Here is a 19,773-nt window from a genome sequence, read left to right on the forward strand (position 1 = left end):
TGAAATATGGAAAGAAAAAAAAATTACTCCAAACCAATTTTTTTTCTTTATGGGGTAACTCTCTTTTTAAAAAAAAATTCTCCCCCTTACCCCACCTGGATTTGCCCAATCCTTGCATGATCCACAGCCTCCATGCATCTGCCTAAGACACCCTGTATCCAATTGCTGAGAGGTGCATAAGAGAAACCTGGAGCTGGCTCTTCCTTCTTGTGGGGAAGTGCCCACCTCCACTTGAGTGTTCAGCTATGTCGTTATGGGAAAGCACCATTTCCCATCATTCTGTATCAAACTTTGTTCAGTTCAAAATAATATGGGGCGCAGGGTAAGAGTACAGGAGGAGATCAAGGCTGTTTGCTTTACTGCTTAATAAAATTCAATAGCGAATGCCTCCATGTCACAGAGCACAGAAATTGAAATGAGGTCAAACAGCATTTGATTCAATTTCTTTAACAGTCTTGATACTTACGCTCAGCTTCTTGATGAATGTTACCAGCTCACTCCTAAAGCCAAATAAAAAAGAAAATGAACATACAAGAGACATTATGGTTCATACAACACCAACTAAGTATGTTTTGGAAGCGATAATCCGGGACAAAATTAATAGTCACTTGGACGAGTGTGGATTAATAAAGGAAAGCTAGCACGGATGTTAAAGGCAAATCGTGTTTAACTAACTTCATTGAGTTTTTCGATGAGATAACAGAGAGGGTTGATGAGGGTAACACAGTTGATGTTGTGTATATGGACTTTCAAAAGGCATTTGATAAAATGCCAAATAATAGGCTTGTCAGCAAAATTGAAGCCCATGGAACAAAAGGGGCAGTGGCAGCATGGATACGAAGCTGGCTAAGTGACAGGAAACAGAGTAGTGGTGAACGGTTGTTTTTCGGACTGGAGGAAGGTATACAGTGGTGTTCCCCAGGGGTCGGTACTAGGACCACTGCTTTGAAATATATTAATGACGTGGACTTGAGTGTACAGGACACAATTTCAAAATGTGCAGATGACACAAAACTTGGAAGTGTAGTAAACAGTGAGGAGGATAGTAATAGACTGCAAGAGGACATAGACAGGCTAGTAGAATGGGCGGACACATGGCAGATGAAATTTAACGCAGAAAAGTGCAAAGTGATACATTTTGGCAGGAAGAAAGAATGAGAGGCAATATAAACTAAATGGTACAATTCTAAAGTGGATGGAGGAACAGAGAGACCCGAGGGTATACGTGCACAAATCTTTGAAGGTGGCAGGTCAGGTTGAGAAAGCAGTTTAAAATGCACACAGGATCCTGGGCTTTATAAATAGAGGCATAGAGTACTGGGGAAAGAGAGCGCTGTTCTGTTGAGACGGGCGCCATTTAAACCGGGCTGGGACCACTGTCCTGACGAATCGAATAGATAGGGCTGTAGATAGGGCTTTAAACTAAAAAGGGGAGGGGGTAGGGGTCAGGTGAGGGGAAATTTAGAAAATCTAAAGAGAAAAGACAAGACAAGATAATACAGCAGTGTAGCGATTTGGGTAAAGATATGCAGAGTGTGACAAGAAGGGATAGAGAGCTTAACAGAAATAGTGCATCAACGAATAAGGTTAAAGCAGGGAATAACAGTAAAAAGTTAAAATTAAAGCTCTTTACCTGAATGCACAAAGCATTCGTAACAAGATAGACGAATTAGTGGCACAAATAGAGATAAATGGGTTTGATCTAAAAGCCATTACAGAGACGTGGTTGTAAGGTGACCAAGGTTGGGAACTAAATATTCCAGGGTACTTGTCATTTCGGAAAGACAGCCAGAATGGAAAAGGGGGGGGTGGGTGGGATAATAAAAGATGACATAAGGACAGTAGTGAGAAAGGATCGTGGCTCGGAAGATCAGGAAGTAGAATCTGTATGGGTGGAGATAAGAAATAACAAGGGGCAGAAAACACTGGTGGGTGTAGTTTATAGACCCCCTAACAGTAGCTATGCGGTTGGACAGAGTATTAATCAAGAAATAGTAGGAGCCTGTAACAAAGGAAAGGTAATGCAATAATCATGAGGGACTTTAATCTTCATATAGACTGGGCAAATCAAATTGGCAAAGGTAGTCTGAAGAACGAGTTCATGGAATGCATTCAAGACAGTTTCCTAGAACAATATGTCGTGGAACCAACCAGGGAACAGACTATTTTAGATCTTGTCTTGTGTAATGAGATGGGGTTAATCAGTAATCACATAGTAAGGATCCTCTGGGGAAGAGTGATCATTATGATAGAATTTCACTTTGAATTTGAGAGTGACGTACTTAAGTCCGAAACTAGAGTCTTAAACTTAAATAAAGCCAATTTCATCGGTATGAGGGGCGAGTTGGCTAAGGTAGATTGGGAAATTAGATTGCAAGGTATGATGGTAGATAAGCAGTGGCAGGCATTTAAAGAAATACTTCAGAATTGTCAACAAATATACATTCCATTGAGAAATAAAAACTCCACGGGAAAAGTGATCTATCTGTGACTGACTAAAGAAGTTAAGGATAGTATTAGATTAAAAGAGGTTTATAATCTTGCGAAGAATAGTAGGCCTGACGATTGGGAGAGTTTTAGAAACCAGCAATGGATGATCAAAAAATTGATTAAAAAAGGGAGAAAATAGAATGACAGTAAACTAGCAAGAAATATAAAAACAGATTGAAAGAGCTTCTACATGTAAAAAGGAAGAGAATAGCAAAAGTAAACATGGGTCCCTTAGAGGCTGAGACAGGAGAAATTATAATGGGGAATAAGGAAATGGCAGAGACATTAAACAAATATTTTATATCTGTCTTCACAGTAGAAGACACAAAAAGCATACCAAAAATAGTGGGGAACCAAGGGTATAATGAGAGTGAGGAACTTAAAACAATTAATACCAGTAGAGAAAAAGTACTAGACAAACTAATGGGACTAATAGCCGACAAATCCTCTGGACCTGATGGCCTACATCCTAGGATTCTAAAAGAGGTGGCTGCAGAGATAGTGGACTCATTGGTTGTAATTTTCCAAAATTCCCTAGATTCTAGAACGGTCCCAGCGGATTGGAAGGTAGCAAATGTAACACCGCTATTCAAGAAAGGAGGGAGAGAGAAAACAGGGAACTACAGGCCAGTTAGCCTAACATCAGTAGTAGGGAAAATGCTGCAATCCATTATTAAGGAAGTAGTAACAGAGCACTTAGAAAATCATAATATGATTAGGCAGAGTCAACATGGTTTTATGAAAGGGAAATTGTGTTTAACAAATTTATTAGAGTTCTTTGAGGATGTAACTAGCAGGGTAGATAAAGGGGAACCAGGAGATGTAGTATATTTGGATTTCCAAAAGGTATTCAATAAGGTGCCACATAAAAGGTTGCTATGCAAGATAAGGACTCATGGGGTTGGGGGTAATATATTAGCATGGATAGACGATTGGTTAACAGACAGAAAACAGAGAGTAGGGATTAACGGGTCATTTTCAGATTGGCAGGCTGTAACTAGTGGGGTGCCGCAAGGATCAGTGCTTGGGCCTCAGCTATTTACAATCTATATTAATGACTTAGATGAAGGGACCGAGTGTAATGTATCCAAGTTTGCTGACAATACAAAGTTAGGTGGGAAAGTAAGCTGTGAGGAGGACAAAGAGTCTGCAATGGGATATAGACAGGTTAAGTGAGTGGGCAAGAAGGTGGCAGATGGAGTATAATGTGGTGAAATGTGAGGTTATTCACTTTGGTAGGAAGAATAGAAAAGCAGAATATTTTTTAAATGGTGAGAAACTATTAAATGTTGGTGTTCCGAGAGATCTGGGTGTCCTCGTAATAAGAAACACAAAGTTAACATGCAAATATCGCAAGCGATTAGGAAGGCAAATGGCACATTGGACTTTATTGCATGGGGGTTGGGGTACAAGAGTAAGGAAGTCTTGCTACAATTGTAGAGGGCTTTGGTGAGATGACACCTGGAGTATCGTGTACAGTTTTGGCCTCCTTATCTAAGGAAGGATATACTTGCCTTGGAGGTAGTGCAACAAAGGTTCACTAGATTGATTCCTGGGATGAGAGGGTTGTCCTATGGAGGAGAGATTAAGCAGAATGGGCCTATACTCGCTGGAGTTTAAAAGAATGAGAGGTGATCTCACTGAAACATACAAGATTCTGAGGGGGCTTGACTGTAGACGCTGAGAGGTTGGTTCCCCTGGCTGCCGAGTCTAGAACTAGGGGGCATAGTCTCAGGATAAGGGGTCAGCCATTTAAGACTGAGATGAGGAGGAATTTCTTCACTCAGAGGGTTGTGAATCTTTGGAATTCTCTACGCCAAAAGGCTGTGGATGTTGGGTCATTGAGTATATTCAAGACTGAGATGGATAGATTTTTGGACTCTTGGGGAATCAAGGGAAATGGGGATCAGGCGGGAAAATGGAGTTGAGGCCAAAGATCACCATGATCTTATTGATTGGCAGAGCAGGCTGAAGGGGCCGGATGGCCCAGTCCTGCTCCTACTTCTTACGTTCTTATGTTTTGTGGATAGACTGAAGAAGCTGGGGTTGTTCTCCTTGGAGCAGAGAAGGTTGAGAGGAGATTTGATAGAAATGTTCAAAATCATTAAGGGTTTGGATAAAGTAAATAAAGAGAAACTGTTCCCATTGGAGAAGAGGGTCGAGGACCAGATGACACAGATTTAAGGTGATTGGCAAAAGAACCAAAGCTGACATGAGGAAAAACTTTTTTAGGCAGCAAGTAATTATGACCTGAAATGTGCTGCCTGAAAGGGTGGTGGAAGCAGATTTAATCGTGGCTTTCAAAAACGAACTGGAAAAATACGTGAAGGGAAAAAATTTGCAGGGCTACAGGGAAACAACGGGGGAATGGGATAACTGGATTACTCCTACAAACAGCCGGCATGGGCTCGATGGGCCGAATGGCCTCCTTCTGTGCTGTAACCACCCTATGATTTGGGAATTACTAAATTGCAACCTATTTAGGGTTATTGCACACCTAAGAAGCATTCAGCACAAGTTGTCTCCAGTAGTTTGAGTGCAAAATGGCAAGGAACATTCTCAAGCACAGGCTGAGAACACTTTGTAGCTTTTGTTTCTCTCAATTTGAACAGTGATAGTGTCCTTTAGTTGTTACCACAAAACATTTTCGAAGTGAATATCTTGAACAGATTAACAAATAGATTTTATTACTTTGACTTTTTATTGTGTGCAATAGAAATGACCTGGGGCCCTTTATGAAGTATGTGACGTTCTAAATCTGATAGAGTAGATTTGATAAATTTAGTGTGTAAATAGGCCTTTAAGAAGATAGGTCTCTTAAACTACATAGAAATCTCATTGAAATACAAAAGTTGTTACCTATACATGATCCCCAATGTGGATTCTCGATGTTTAATTAAACTGATTCTTCCATCATTGACTCGCTTGTGCTGGTTAGATAAACAAAAGATCTGAACCACTACATCCCAGAGGTCTTTAGCAGTTCTTCTGCTTTCTTTTGGGCCAGGCAGCTCTTTACAAGTTGCAGCCAAAAGTTGTCCCAACTGCAGAATACACAAGGGAGAAAAAATGATTCCAACTATTTTGTTCTGTCATGCATATTTTAAATGGACTACAAAAATTATATCCTTGCTACTCAACTAAATATGACTAAGGAGCATTGCTATACATATATGGCTTAATAATATTTAATTCTTTTAAAGCTACTTTAACAAGAAGTTACCTATTGGCTATTACAGCCACAAAAGCACTCTTACTCACTAACTTTTTGTTGAGTGCCACAATTCCAATCTGTGATTTAATCTGCTAACAGTTACAAATTGAACATGTACCTCCAAATATTTTTTCTCTTCATCAATGAAAACCCATACACTGGATATACATAGATCCTGTTTCCTGTACCAGTATACATTGCCTTACACTTTTCCAAAATAAATTCCATTTGCTAGTCAACTCTTCTCCCACACCTTTAACTCTCCTGGAATTATGGGAGAATCCATAGGACTTGGGAAGCGGATAGCTCCAGCAACTGGAAAATCGGGAGTGCTGCGTACCTGGCATGCTGATGTCTGATCCATGCTCCCAGCAAGTAAGCCTTTGTACCGGAAGTAGAACCTCACTGAATTTTCTGTACAATTTTAAGTAGAACAAAATTGTTCTCTGGTATTCTAGAACCCTGGATCTATGGCACGCAAGGTCTTAAAGCTCTTGCTGGGTTGTATCCTCTTACACCCTGTTATGTGGAAGAGACTTTATTCTTGAAGGATATATCAACTAATATATGATTAGCCTAATGTGTTGCGTTCATACTGAAATCTGGCAGTCGTCCTTCTTAGGCATGGGAGGAAGATGAACAGGGCAACTAAAGTTTAAACTTTAGCTGTTCTGTTCTCAAGCCATTCAAGCCTGTGTTTTTTGGGGAATTTCTGGCATAATTACAAGGGTAAAAGATTGCAGTTGACTGGAAGACACTGGTTACAACCATTAGTAATGGTTAACAAAGGTTATCCTTCAGTTCCCACAAACTTTAAAGTCAGGCTTTTGCTTGTAATCTAATATCTGCACTGTAGAAATAACATAGGTACAGAAAGCCCAATTGCCCACAGTCTGAAAAACTGTTGCGGGAGCAGCATGAATTGAAACGTATGCCAACAGAGAAAGAGGATAGGGAGACAGCACAGGGGCACATGTAAGTCGAGGCAGCAATGTGCTCACAAAGAAGGTGCTCCGAAGAGTTTCTGCAAGGGGATTTACCGGTTTCAGTCAAACCTGCGATATGTGACAGACAAACAAACTGAGTAGCTTTTTTATGCTCAACAAGCTCTAGGTAAGGTACAGAAATGTGGTTACCTTCACATATGGATTGTTCTGAACAAGCCCTGCAGGAATCTGAAGCGTCAGGTATTCATTCTCTTTCCAGTTCAGCATGAAAGCAACACACTCTTCCGTTATAATTTGTCGCAGTGGAATGTCTGAAACATTTGAAAGAAATTAATATATCAGGACATCTATAAACAGAGGTAAACCATGATTTCATACACTCTTCAATCACATTTTGAATCTATACTACCTTAGTAATAAAAACCACAATTAAAAAAAAAGCACTTTTTAGTGAATTATTTTGCTGATGAAAGTGAGAATGTCAGTGTTTGGAAATTAGAAGATCATTAACTGCTACTTGACAGTGTTTGCCCCATGAATTGCTGATCCATACTGGGAAGATCCCTGGTTCAATCCCTGGTCTGTACAGAGTTACCTAATCTGAACTGCTGTGTTTGGAGAGGTGTTACTGCTGGCCCACACTAGGTGAGGGAGAGAATAATCAGCAAGTGTTCCTGCTCCTGATGCCTATACTGCAACCAGCTGGAAATGCACATATGTATGGATGCTGGGTGAGACAGAATCGGCTGCGATGGCAAAACAACTACAAAACTCCTAATTCTTTCGCATATGCCCAGAACAGATGACCAAACCACTTTGGCTGAGGCTGATGAATGCAGACACTCTTGCCCTTTAGAAACGGACACAGGTTGCGGGTGTACCAGGGTCAGACTGCATCCCAGATCATGTAAGTCTTTGGATCTTGTGAGCCTGAATGTACAGCTCAGAAAATCACAGAGGGGCAATTCTACTGACAATATATGTTACAAATTGAGCAAGGTGGGACACAAAGCAATGAATTGCAAGTCTGAGAGGAAGTCTTAGGCGCTGTTGGGGAGACAGAGTGCTGCCATGAGACATGGGATTGTCAACAACAACTTCGTGGAATATGGTGCAGTACTTATACATTATCACCGTGCATGAGCAGCAAACTGAAGGCTTAAGTATATGGGGTATAGTCTCACCCCGGTACACTCGCATCCTGCGTCAGTTTCTAGTTGGCAAGAGCACCTGCATTCATGGTATTTTGGGGGCAAAAGATGTACTCTTAGCCAGGGTGGTTAGATTGTCTACTTTGGATGGATGAGAATGAGGTAGGAGTTATTCATTGGGCATTGCTAAAACTCTCAACATTGAAAAGAGAAATGTTCCTATGCTTTTATTGAATAAAAAGTCATTAGTATATACACACGAGAGTCTGGCTGAAAATTTGTACAGTTCAAAAGAGCGTAACTGAAATGATGCAGTTTACATGTGTGGCTCTAAATTTTAGCTTTGATATCTGCAAAATGTGAGACCATGTGGTAAACAAAGTACTGAAATTATTGTGCATATAGTACTCTAATGATCTGTATATACAGATGACATATTATCTTTGTGTAAATCAAAGGAGGTGTCACATAGCTTTTTTTTCTTGTGCAAGAACAGACAATGAGCATCAGCAGATTAATCAACCATAGGAAGCATCACAGCAAAGCCAATTCGCAATCCGTAAATGCATTTTCCATCAGGAGTCAAAAGAATGATAATTCGGAAGGGTCCCTAGCCCAGTGGTACTGAGGTGGATTATTGCATACTCACTGGTATCTTAACATAAGAAATAGGAACAGGAGTAGGCCACATGGCCCCTTGAGCCTGCTCCGCCATTCAGTAAGATCATGGCTGATCTTAAACCTCTTCCGCCCGATCCCTATATCCCTTGATCCCCTTAAGAGTCCAAAAATCTATCAATCTGAGTCTTCAATATACTCAACGACTGAGCATCCATAGCCCTCTGGGGTAGAGAATTCCAAAGATTCACAACCCTATGAGTGAAGAAATTCCCCCTCATCTCAGTCCTAAATCTCCGACCCCTTATCCTGAGACTAGGTCCCCTAGTTCTAGATTCTCCAGCCAGGGGAAACATCCACTTAGCATTTACCCGGTCAAGCCCTCTCAGCGAAGCCCTGTACAACTGCAGCGAGACTTCCTTACTCTTTTATTCATTCAACATTGCAATAAAGGCCAACATACTATTTGCCTTCCTAATTGCTTGCTGTACCTGCATGCTAACTTTCTGTGTTTCATGTACAAGAACATTCAAATCCCTCTGAATGCCAACATTTAAGTGTCTCACCATTTGAAAAATATTCTGTTTTTCTATTTTTCCTACCGAAGTGAATAACCTCACATTTCTCCACATTGTACTCCATCTACCACCTTCTTGCCCATTCACTTAACCTGTCTCTATCCCTTTGCAGACTCTGTGTCCTCCTCACAGCTTATTTTCCCACCTAGCTTTGTATAGTCAGCAAACTTGGATACACTACATTCAGTCCCTTCATCTAAGTCATTAATATAGATTGTAAATAGCCCAGGCCCAAGCATCGATCCCTGCGGCTCCCCACTAGTTAAAACTTGCCAGCCCAAAAATGACCCATTTATTCCTACTCTCTGTTTTCTGTCCGTTAACCAATTCTCAATCCATGCTAATATATTACCCCCAATCCTATGAGCCCTAATCTTGTGTAACAACCTCTTATGTGGTACCTTATTGAATGCCTTTTGAAAATCCAAATATACTACATCCACTGGTCCCCCCTTATCTACCCCACTAATTACACCTTCAAAAAACTCTAATAAATTTGTCAAACACGATTTCCCTTTCATAAAACCATGTTGACTCTGCCTAATCGTAATATGATTTTCCAAGTGCCCTGTTACAATGTCCTTAATAATAGATTCTAGCATTTTCCCTACTACTGATGTCAGACTAACTGGCCGAGAGTTCCCTGTTTTCTCTCTCCCTCCTTTCTTGAATGGCGGGGTTATACTTGCTACCTTCCAATCCACGGAGACCGTTCTAGAATCTGGGGAATTTGGGAAGATCAAAACCAATGCATCCACAATCTCTGCAGTCACCTCTTTTAAAACCCGAAGACGTAGGCCTTCAGGTCCAGGGGATTTGTCCCATTAATTTTTCTAAAACTTTTTCTTTACTAATCTTAATTACTTTAAAAGCTCCTCCCTCTCATTAGACCCTTGGTCCCTACTATTTCCGATATGTTTTTTGTGTCTTCTACTGTGAAGACAGTTATAAAATATTTGTTTAATGTCTCTGCCATTTCCTTATTCTCCATTATAATTTCTCCTGTCTCTGCCTCTAAGGGACCCACATTTACTTTCGCTAATCTCTTCCTTGCTCTTACATTTTTAAAAAACATTTCTTGCTAGTTTATTCTTTTATTCAATTTTCTCCCTTTATTAATTTCTTGGTTATCCTTTGCTGATTTCTAAAACCCTCCCAATCCTCAGGCTTACTACACCTTTTGGCAACATTGTAAGCCTCTTCTTTTAATCTAATACTATCCTTAACTTTTCTAGTTAGCCATGGTTGGATCACTTTTCCTGTGGAGTTTTAATTCCTCATTGGATGTATATTCATTGGGAATTATGAATTATTTCTTTAAATGTTCGCCACTGCTTATCTACCGTCATATCTTTTAATCTAATTTCCCAGGTAGAACTAGAAATGAGATTCTGCTGGGGGAATTTGAGGAGCTAGGGACCAAATTAAAAAGCAGAACCTCAGAGGTAATAATCTCTGGATTACTACCTGAGCCACACGCAAATTGGCATAGGGACAAACAAATTAGATGGTTAAATGCGTGGCTGAAAGAGTGATATGGGAAGCAGGGGTTTCAATTCATGGGGCACTGGCACCAGTACTGGGGAAGGAGGGAACTGATCTGTTTGGATGGGCTCCACTTAAACCGGGCTGGGACCAGTGTCCTGGCAGTAGACAGGGCTTTAAACTAATAAGGGGGGTGGGGGGAGGAAGGATCAGGTAAGGGTCATTTTATAAGTCTAAAAAGAAAAGTCAAGTCTGTAGAGCAGAGTAGCGATTTGGGTATAAACAAGCCGAGTGTATCAGGAAGGGACAGAGAGTTTAACAAAGGTAATTGGGCAATAGTGACTAAGATTACATCAGGGAAAAAAAGTTAAAATTAAAGGCGCTGTATCTGAATGCACAAAGCATTCATAACAAGATAGATTAATTAATGGCACAAATAGAGATAAATGGGTTTGATCTAGTAGCCATTACTGAGTTGTAGTTGCGGGGTGACCAAGGTTGGGAACTAAATTTTGACTTCTAGAAAAGATAGGCAAAATGGAAAAGGTGGGGGGAGGGGGAGTTGGGGTAGCCCTGATAATAAAGGAAGAGATAATGGCAGTAGTGAGATATGATCTTAGCTCAGAAAATCAGGATGTAGAATCAGTATGGGTGGAACTAAGAAATAACAAGGGGCAGAAAACACTGATGGGAATAGTTTATAGGCTCCGTAACAGTAGTCATAGTGTTGGACTGAGTATAAATCAGGAAATTAGAGGAGCGTGTAACAAGGGTAATGCGATAATCAAGGGAGACTTTAATCTTCATATAGACGGGGCAGACCAAATTGGCAAAAGTAGCTTGGAGGACGAGTTCATGGAATGCATCTGATACTGTTTTTTATAACAATATGTCGCAGAACCAACTAGGGAACAGGCTATTTTAGATCTAGTATTGTGAAATGAGACAGGATTTATTAATAATATAATAAAGGTATCCTCTGGGCAGAGTGATCATAATATGATAGGATTTCATATTGAGTTTGAGAGTGATGTAGTTAAGTCCGAAACTGGGGTCTTAAATTTAAACAAGGCCAATTGTGTAGGTATGAGGGTGATGGCTAAGGTAGATTACTGCCAGAACACTGGTCCCAGCCCGGTTTAAGCGGAGCCCATCCAAACAGATCAGTTTCCTCCTTCCCCAGTACTGGTGCCAGTGCCCCATGAATTGAAACCCCTGCTTCCCATATCACTCTTTCAGCCACGCATTTAACCATCTAATTTGTTTGTCCCTATGCCAATTTGCATGTGGCTCAGGTAGTAATCCAGAGATTATTACCTCTGAGGTTCTGCTTTTTAATTTGGTCCCTAGCTCCTCAAATTCCCCCAGCAGAATCTCATTTTTAGTTCTACCTATGTCGTTGGTTCCATCGTGGACCATGACAGCTGGATCCTCCCTCCTCATGCTCCAAGTTCTTTTCCAGCTACGAGGAGATGTCCTTAACCCTGGCACCGGGCAGGGACTCCCGGTCGCGACTGCAGAGAACAGTATCTATCCCCTGACCATACTAGCCCCTACCACTACCACATTCCTTTTTGCTCCCCCTACTTGAATGGTCTCCTCTACCAGTGCCGTGATCAGTTTGCCCATCCTCCCTGCAGTCTCTGATCTCAACCATACAGGTAGCAAGTACCTCATACCTGTTAGACAAGGTCAAAGGCTGAAGTTCCTCCATCACTGCATCCTGGGTCCCCATACCTGACTGACTCGCAGTCACATCGTCCTGTCCCTGACCACTGACCAAATCTAAACCACTACCTAACCTAGGAGGAGTGACTGCCTCCTGGATCAAAGCATCCAGATAACTCTCCCCCTCTCTGATGAATCACAATGTCTGAAGCTCGGACTCCAGCTCAATAACTCTGAGCTGCAGTTCCTCGAGTTGCAGACACTTACTGCAGTTGTGGTTGCTCGGGACCTCGCTGGTCTCCACCAACTCTCACATGTTGCAGTTAGGACTAGTAATAATGAACTCAGCACAGACCAGAGACTGAACTCAGGATATTCCTGCTCTACATGGCTTAGTATCACATACAGAGTGGTGTAGTTACCACCTGATGCAGGGGTATCCAGGACATGGCCAATGGGCCGAATTTCGCCTGCATGCTCTTTTACCTAGCCCTTTTTCATGTTTGTCACAAACTATGCAGGTTATTAAAGAGAGTAAAACTTGTGCAGTGGCACTAAAAGACCAAACAAAGCAAAATTTGGTGGAATTGAGAGATTTGTGCAGTGAGATGGTCGGTGAACTGAAAAATCAACTCCTTTTGCAGTGCCATGTTTTCCTGCAAGCAAAGTGCAGTACAGACACACCAACCTACCCAGTTTTGTTGTGGTGCATACAGTTGCAATGGCAGCAAAGCCCTCCTCTGATGGTCTTTTTGTAAAGAGGTGTGTGGAGGTAGAAATTGAGCAGAGAAGATATATGTCTACCAACATTAGCTTATCATGCAACACAATCCAGCAAAAGGTGGAACATTTGTCAAAAGATGTCACACGGCAACTGATTTAAAAGGCCCTAAGTTTTACATGGTACAGTCTTGCTACAGATGAAAGCACTCATAATGTGGACACTGTCCAGCTGCTTATCTTTGAGAGAGGAGTTGATAACTCTTTCAACATGTCAGAAGTACTCACTGCTTTGGCGAGCATCCAGGGGGCCACAAAAGATAAGAGTCTATAATTACCATATTTAAAAGTAACCCAATGCATATCTGAATCTGCCATGGACCACTGACAAAGCTGCAACCATGCTTGGGAAAAGACTCGTTAGGAAGATAACCAGTTAAGGTATTTGCTGTCTTTTGTGCTACCATTATTCATAGATTTAGAGACAGCATTGCATAAATTATCATTACTTGTGTCGCTGGTGTACTGACCAACTCATCGGCCACCACTGCACTGAGTGCCAACTTGCAGCCAGTCATGGCCGTGGTCATTGAGATGGTCAACTTCATTTGAGCAAGAAGCTGGAACCAATACCAGTTTCAAAATCTGCAAGGATCTGCTATACTACATTGATGTATACTGGGTCAGTTCTGGGATGGTGCTCAAGCAGTTCTGTGGCAGATGGATTCAGCCCCCTGCTCTAAAATGTTGGACACACCTGTACCAACGCACCAGGGGAGCTCAAAGGTCGATTTCTTCTGTTACTTTCCCAGCATTGCGAACACTCACGCTTCACTCAACTCAGGGATGTTTTTGTAATGGGCACGACTCGTGTGGAAAATTAAAATATTTGGAGAGCTAAGTTTAAATATTCATCCACAATCACAAGCATTAAAACACTTCTGCAAGTTGTCAGTGCTAGTAACACTGCTTGCCTTTCTGGTAGTGTATCATTAATTGCTCAGATAAAAAAAATATTCAAAGTTCAATTAATATAAACAGCTGTACAATAGTTACAAATATGCAATCAGTTTTATTCAACTAATATCAATAAAATGAACTTGGAATAAAGCTAAAATTTGCACACAATTTCATAATTCAAAGAAACTACTTATCTCTGGTGCATTAGCTAGTATTAACCTCAAAGTGTCAGAGTGGTGAGGGGGAGAACAGAAAAGACAGATAGTGTGAGGAAATAAAAAATGTGTTTGGTGGTGCCAAACATAATTTTGGATTAAAATCAAAACATTTTACAGGTTCAGAATATAAATTTTCCAGATGCCAGCTCTGAATAAAATGTGCTGGAAGCTGCAAAGATATTCAGTGACATTTTCACCTCTACAAAATTTTAATTACAGTGCAAACATAAAGCAAAAAAAGTGCTTTTCAGTAGATCACAAACAGCCGGCCAAGTGTTCTGTTTACCTTCTCTTAGCATGGCTGAATGACGCGATGACATTTTACCACCAGGATGCACTGTAAAAGAGAATAAAATAGTGGCCTCTTGTGCAAAAACTGAGTTAGCTCTTAATGCACAGAGGGAATTTTAAATGCAAAAATGATATTGTTATCACAAATCAGGATTGCAATACCAGCAGCAGGACATACATTTTTAATGCTGTTAAATTGTTAATCACAGAACAATGTTTTGAACATCAGAAAACTAGAGCTGATGTTAATCGAAATGCACAACTCATTTGTGAAAGAAAATAATACATCATGGCTTTTGAAAACAACAAGAAAAAAAGGTATCATTCCCAGCCTCACCCCTCCCTATCTCTGCAACCTCCTCCAGCCCCAAAGCCCTTCCCTGAACTTTGATCTGACTCCAGCCTCATGCATCTCGCCTCTCTTCACGCAAACCATTGGCAGTAGTGCCTTCAGCTGCCTAACCTCCAGGCTCTGGAACTCACTACCTAAACTCCTCTGTCGCTCCACCTCCCTCTCCTCCTTTTAACCTTCCTTAAAATTCATCTATTTGACCAAGCTTCTTTTGACACCTTCTAATATGGCTCAGTGCCGTATTTTGATTATGCCTCTGTGAAGCGTTTTGGGATATTTTCCTATGTTAAAGGCGCTATGGAGTTTCTGAGCTTGAGGAGCAGCTGGCGTCAATACAGTGCATAGGGGAAGATGAGAGTTTTGTGGCTAGCATGTTTCAGGAGGTGGTCACCCCGCAGCTATAGAGAGCTGAGGTGGAGACCACCAGACTGACTAGGACGAACAGGCAGACAACGCAGGAATCCCCTGGAAGTGTGGCACTCTCAAACCAGTATTGAGTGTTGACACCTCGGGGGAATCAGGAGCAAATCCATGACACCATGAGAGACTCAGCTGCACAGGTGGGCAAAAAAAATGCAGTTGTTGTAGGGGATTTGATAGTCAGGGGACAGACAGGCGTTTCTACAACCGCCGACGTGAGTTCCACATGGTGTGTTGCCTCCCTGGTACCAAAGTAAAAGACATCATTGAGAGGGTGTAGAACATTTTGAGGGGGGAGGAGGAATAGCCAGAAGTCGTGGTCCATATAGGAACCAATGACATAGGAAGGAAAAGGATCAAGGTCCTGCAGTCAGAGTTTCAGGAGCAAGTTAAAAAGCAGGACCTCAAAGGTAATAATCTATGGATTATTCCCACTGCCACGTGCTAGTGAATACAAGAATAGTAGGATAAGACAAGTTAATGCATGGCTGTAACAATAGTGCAGGAGGGAGGGCTTCAGATTCCTGGGGCATTGGGATCAGTTCTGGGGCAGGAGGGATCTGTTCAAGATGGACGGGTTGCACCTCAACAGAGCTGGGACCAATGTCCTCATGGGGAGTCTAACTAATGCTGTGGGGAAGGGTTTATACAAATTTGGCAGGAGGTTGGGCACCAGGAGGAAACATTAGAGAGGAGAAACAAGGTGCACAGAGGAATGGATGGGACAAGTAGTACTAGAGTAAAGAGAAGTTCAAAAATAGGAGGGATTAGACTGGGGGCAAATGCGAGGCAGTCTAAAATGAGATTGGAGTGCATATGTGTAAATGCACTTAGCATGGTAAATAAGGTGCCAATAATATAGTGGCAATAACAGAGACCTGGCACAAGGGAGGGGATGATTGAGTACTTAACGTTCCTGGCTACAAGGTATTCAGGAAAGATAGGGAAGGAATGAAAGGAGGGGTGTAGCCGTATTGATCAAAAAAACTATTATAGTACTAGAAAGGGATGATGGAATTTTGGGGTCAAAGACAGAATCAATTTGGTTAGAAGTAAAGAACAACATGGGAGCTATTAAGCTACTGGGTGCATACTACAGGCCACCATATATGACCTTCTCTCCATCATAAGGTCAGCAATGGGGATGTTCACTGATGATTGTACAGTGTTCAGTTCCATTCGCAACCCCTCAGATAATGAAGCAGTCCACGCCCGCATGCAGCAAGACCCGGACAACATCCAGGCTTGGGCTGATAAGTAGCAAGTAACATTTGCGCCACACAAGCAGCAACTTGCCAAGGCTTCTTCGACAGCACCTCCCAAACCTGCGACCTCTACCACCTTGAAGGACAAGGGCAGCAGGCACATGGGAGCACCACCACCTGCACGTTCCCTTCCAAGTCACACACCATCCTGACTTGGAAATATATCGCCTTCATTGTCGCTGGGTCAAAATCCTGGAACTCCCTACCTAACAGCACTGTGGGAGAACCTTCAACACACGGACTGCAGCGGTTCAAAAAGGCGGCTGACCACCTCCTTCAAGGGCAATTAGGGATTGGCGAAATGGGCAGACACATGGCAGATAATATTCAATGCAAAGTATGAAGTGATGCATTTTGGTAGGAAGAATGAAGAGAGGCAATATAAACTAAATGGTACAATTTTAAAGGGGGTGCAGGAACTGAGAGACCGCAGGGTGCATGTATACAAATCTTTGAAAGTGGCAGGACAAGTTGAGAAGGCTTTTAAAAAAACATATAGGATCCTGGGCCTTATTAATAGAAGCATAGAGTACAAAAGCAAGGAAGTTACGCTGAACCTTTATAAAACGCTGGTTAGGCCTCAGCTGGAATATTGTGTTCAATTTTGGGCACCACACTTTAGGAGGAATGTTAAGGCCTTAGAAAGGAAGCAGAAAAGATTTACTAGAATGGTGCCAGGGATGAGAGATTTCAGTTATGTGGAGAGACTGGAGAAGCTGGGGTTGTTTGCCTGAGAACAGGAGGTTAAGGGGAGATTTGATAGAGGTGTTCAAAATCATGAAGGGTTTTCACAGAGTAAATAAGGAGAAACTGTTTCCAGTGGCAGAATGATCGGTAACCAGATCAAGGTGATCAGCAAAAGAGCCAGAGGTGACATGAGGAAACATTTTTTCTTTATGCAGCGAGTTATGATGATCTGGAATTCACTGCCTGAAAGGGTGGTGGAAGCAGATTCAATAGTAACTTTCAAAAGGGAATTAGATAAATACTTGAAGGGAAAAAAATTACAGGGCTATGGGGAAAGATCAAGGGAATGGGACTAAACAATAGCTCTTTCAAAGAGCCGGCACCGGCACTGGCACAATGGGCCAAATGGCCTCCTTCTGTACTGTACCTACTGTGAAAAATGCAAGTTGTTCCTGCTGTAACTACAGCCATTCTTACTCAATTTGTCTGACAAGGTTAAGTAAGACCTTAGAACAAGAGAACAGAATGATCCCATTTTTAACTTTATTCAATCTGTTTTTATAAGAATGTTGTGATTTACTCACTGTCTGCATCAGTCTCCTTTATCCATTTAAGACCAAACAGAAACCCACAGACTTCTCTATATCTGTGATCAACTTTATTATGTGATTGGTCAACAATAGTTATACTTTCATTGGAAACAAGCAGGACAATATTAGTTTTCTCAGAATCTACACCCCCACCCCACTCCCGAAATAGGACACTGCAGTTAAAAAGAAATGCAGTCCCCAAGGTGGTCTAGTGATGAATCTCACTTGTGCATTAATGCATCCTGCCCTGTTGGTTGGAGTTGCTTTCTTTCACCACAGTTCTCTACATGATGACAAACTGCTTTTCAAACCTGATGTGATCACAAGTTAAATGTTTCTGTCCTATCGTACAAAATTCAATACATCTTAAAGGGATCATGACAATAACTGCTCAGTAAATTTAATATATTAAGTTTCTTTACATATTCTTTCATTGTTTCTTTTTAAACAAAGTTTTCCTTTCAGAGCCTTGCTTGATCAGAAACATTCACTTATATCTAATGACAATTTGATAAATGTTCACAACTAGCCAATGATGAAGTTTATGTATACACATCTTGGTTTTTACCATGTCAGCTTGGGCTCCTGCTAAAATAACTACTAAAACTGATGTGACTAAAATACCAATAGGTACGTATGGACTTTAAAAAGTCTTTAAATTATAAATCAAAACCATAAACAGCCTTTAGGCTTATGATGACCATACATCACACAAATTCTTAGTATGCTTACACAGTTGTACAGACAATACAATGAAAAAATACAAACGTCGTGCTCTCCGCAAGCATACTATAAGTTTTAAACATTATAATAGCCAATCACATTTTTGTCAGGGATCTTATTGCCATCTAAATTCCTGTCTAGGGTTTGCAATCAGAAATCTTATTCCATGCTTAACAACTGTACCAGCATTTTCAGATATGCAGAAATTTAAAATGCGAACTTTGGTTTTGCTCATTAATCAGTTTCTGGATGCAGTTTTTTGGACAAAAATTGAATTGGAACAGTCCACAAAAGTAGATCACCACCCCAGGCATTTCTCATAATAGTATACAGTGAATTTTAAAGACTTCTACAACTACAAAAGAAACCGGTAAATCCAGCTTTATTAATAATTTGAAACAGGCTTCAAAATGACATAGATGCACAACAAAGGCACAGTCTTTCTAATCACAGCATCTACTCTGCAAACCAAGCTCAGGAGGTATAGTTAGATGATGGGGAGAGGGTTCAGATGATAAAAGAGTTAATTAGATGCATGGTTTGCTGATGTGCATTTTAAGTGATTGGCTGGTGAGTATTTTCCTGCTGAATTTGTCTAAGGTTAGAGTTGTGGATTCTCTGGTCTCTGTTGTGTAGTGGGGGACTGCTGTTCAGCAAGGGCCCTTGAGTATACCTTTTTAATTGAAGTGAAATTGGTGGGATTCATTTAATTTGAGGGAGCGTCCGATAAAAGGCGGGATTTCAGAGCGCTGAGAACAGCTGAGAGGAGCCGAGCCGAGCGGAGCTGCGACCGAGTTTGAAGTGACGTCAGGAATCAGATCGGGACGCGACACAGGGGAGGCACCTGATTGGTGAGTAGGTTCAGGTGAGTATTTCTACTTATCGACAGTAACTGAAGTAAAAGGAAAGGGAAGGTCTGCTGGTCTTATAGGAAGTAGCGTTTATTTTTTAGTGAATCAAGGTCCCTAGTGTAGTTAACATTCTCTAAATTGAGAACAATTTAAAGGAGTAAACTCCTTAAAGGGAGTGGTAAGTAGTTTTTCTTTCCTTTTTTTCTCTTGACATTGCAGTTGTTGTTAAGCTAACTTAAGGGTAAGTCATGGCAGGAGATCCCAGGGCCGTGTCATGTTCCTCTTGTGAGATGTGGGAATTCAGGGCTCCTTCCTGTATCCCTGATTCCTTCACCTGCGGGAAGTGTGTCCAGCTGCAGCTATTGTTTGACCGCTTGACGGCTCTGGAGCTGCGGATGGACTCACTTTGGAGCATCCGCGATGCTGAGAAAGTCGTGGATAGCACGTTCAGTGAGTTGGTCACATCGCAGATAAAAATTACTGAGGGAGATAGTGAATGGGTGACCAACAGACAGAGGAAGAGTAGGAAGGCAGTGCAGGGGTCC

The 19,773-nt window shown here is 41.5% G+C and overlaps 1 protein-coding gene across 3 annotated transcripts in view; it reads right to left on the reverse strand.

Annotated features, from left to right (window-relative positions):
* ints8 (integrator complex subunit 8) overlaps positions 1 to 19,773 on the reverse strand; it is a 105,158-nt gene that overhangs the window by 20,193 nt on the left and 65,192 nt on the right. For 2 of the 3 annotated variants that reach the window (XM_067979206.1, XM_067979208.1), the window contains exons 17-20: positions 14,336 to 14,386; positions 6,841 to 6,962; positions 5,350 to 5,534; positions 467 to 500 (exon numbers count right to left, since the gene is read on the reverse strand). In XM_067979206.1, coding sequence (XP_067835307.1) covers positions 467 to 500; positions 5,350 to 5,534; positions 6,841 to 6,962; positions 14,336 to 14,386 — 392 coding nt within the window. The remainder of the gene's footprint in view (positions 1 to 466; positions 501 to 5,349; positions 5,535 to 6,840; positions 6,963 to 14,335; positions 14,387 to 19,773) is intronic. The other variant, XM_067979216.1, reaches the window with a different exon arrangement.

The sequence above is a fragment of the Heptranchias perlo genome, chromosome 3 (assembly GCF_035084215.1).
Source record: "Heptranchias perlo isolate sHepPer1 chromosome 3, sHepPer1.hap1, whole genome shotgun sequence".
NCBI lineage: Eukaryota > Metazoa > Chordata > Chondrichthyes > Hexanchiformes > Hexanchidae > Heptranchias > Heptranchias perlo.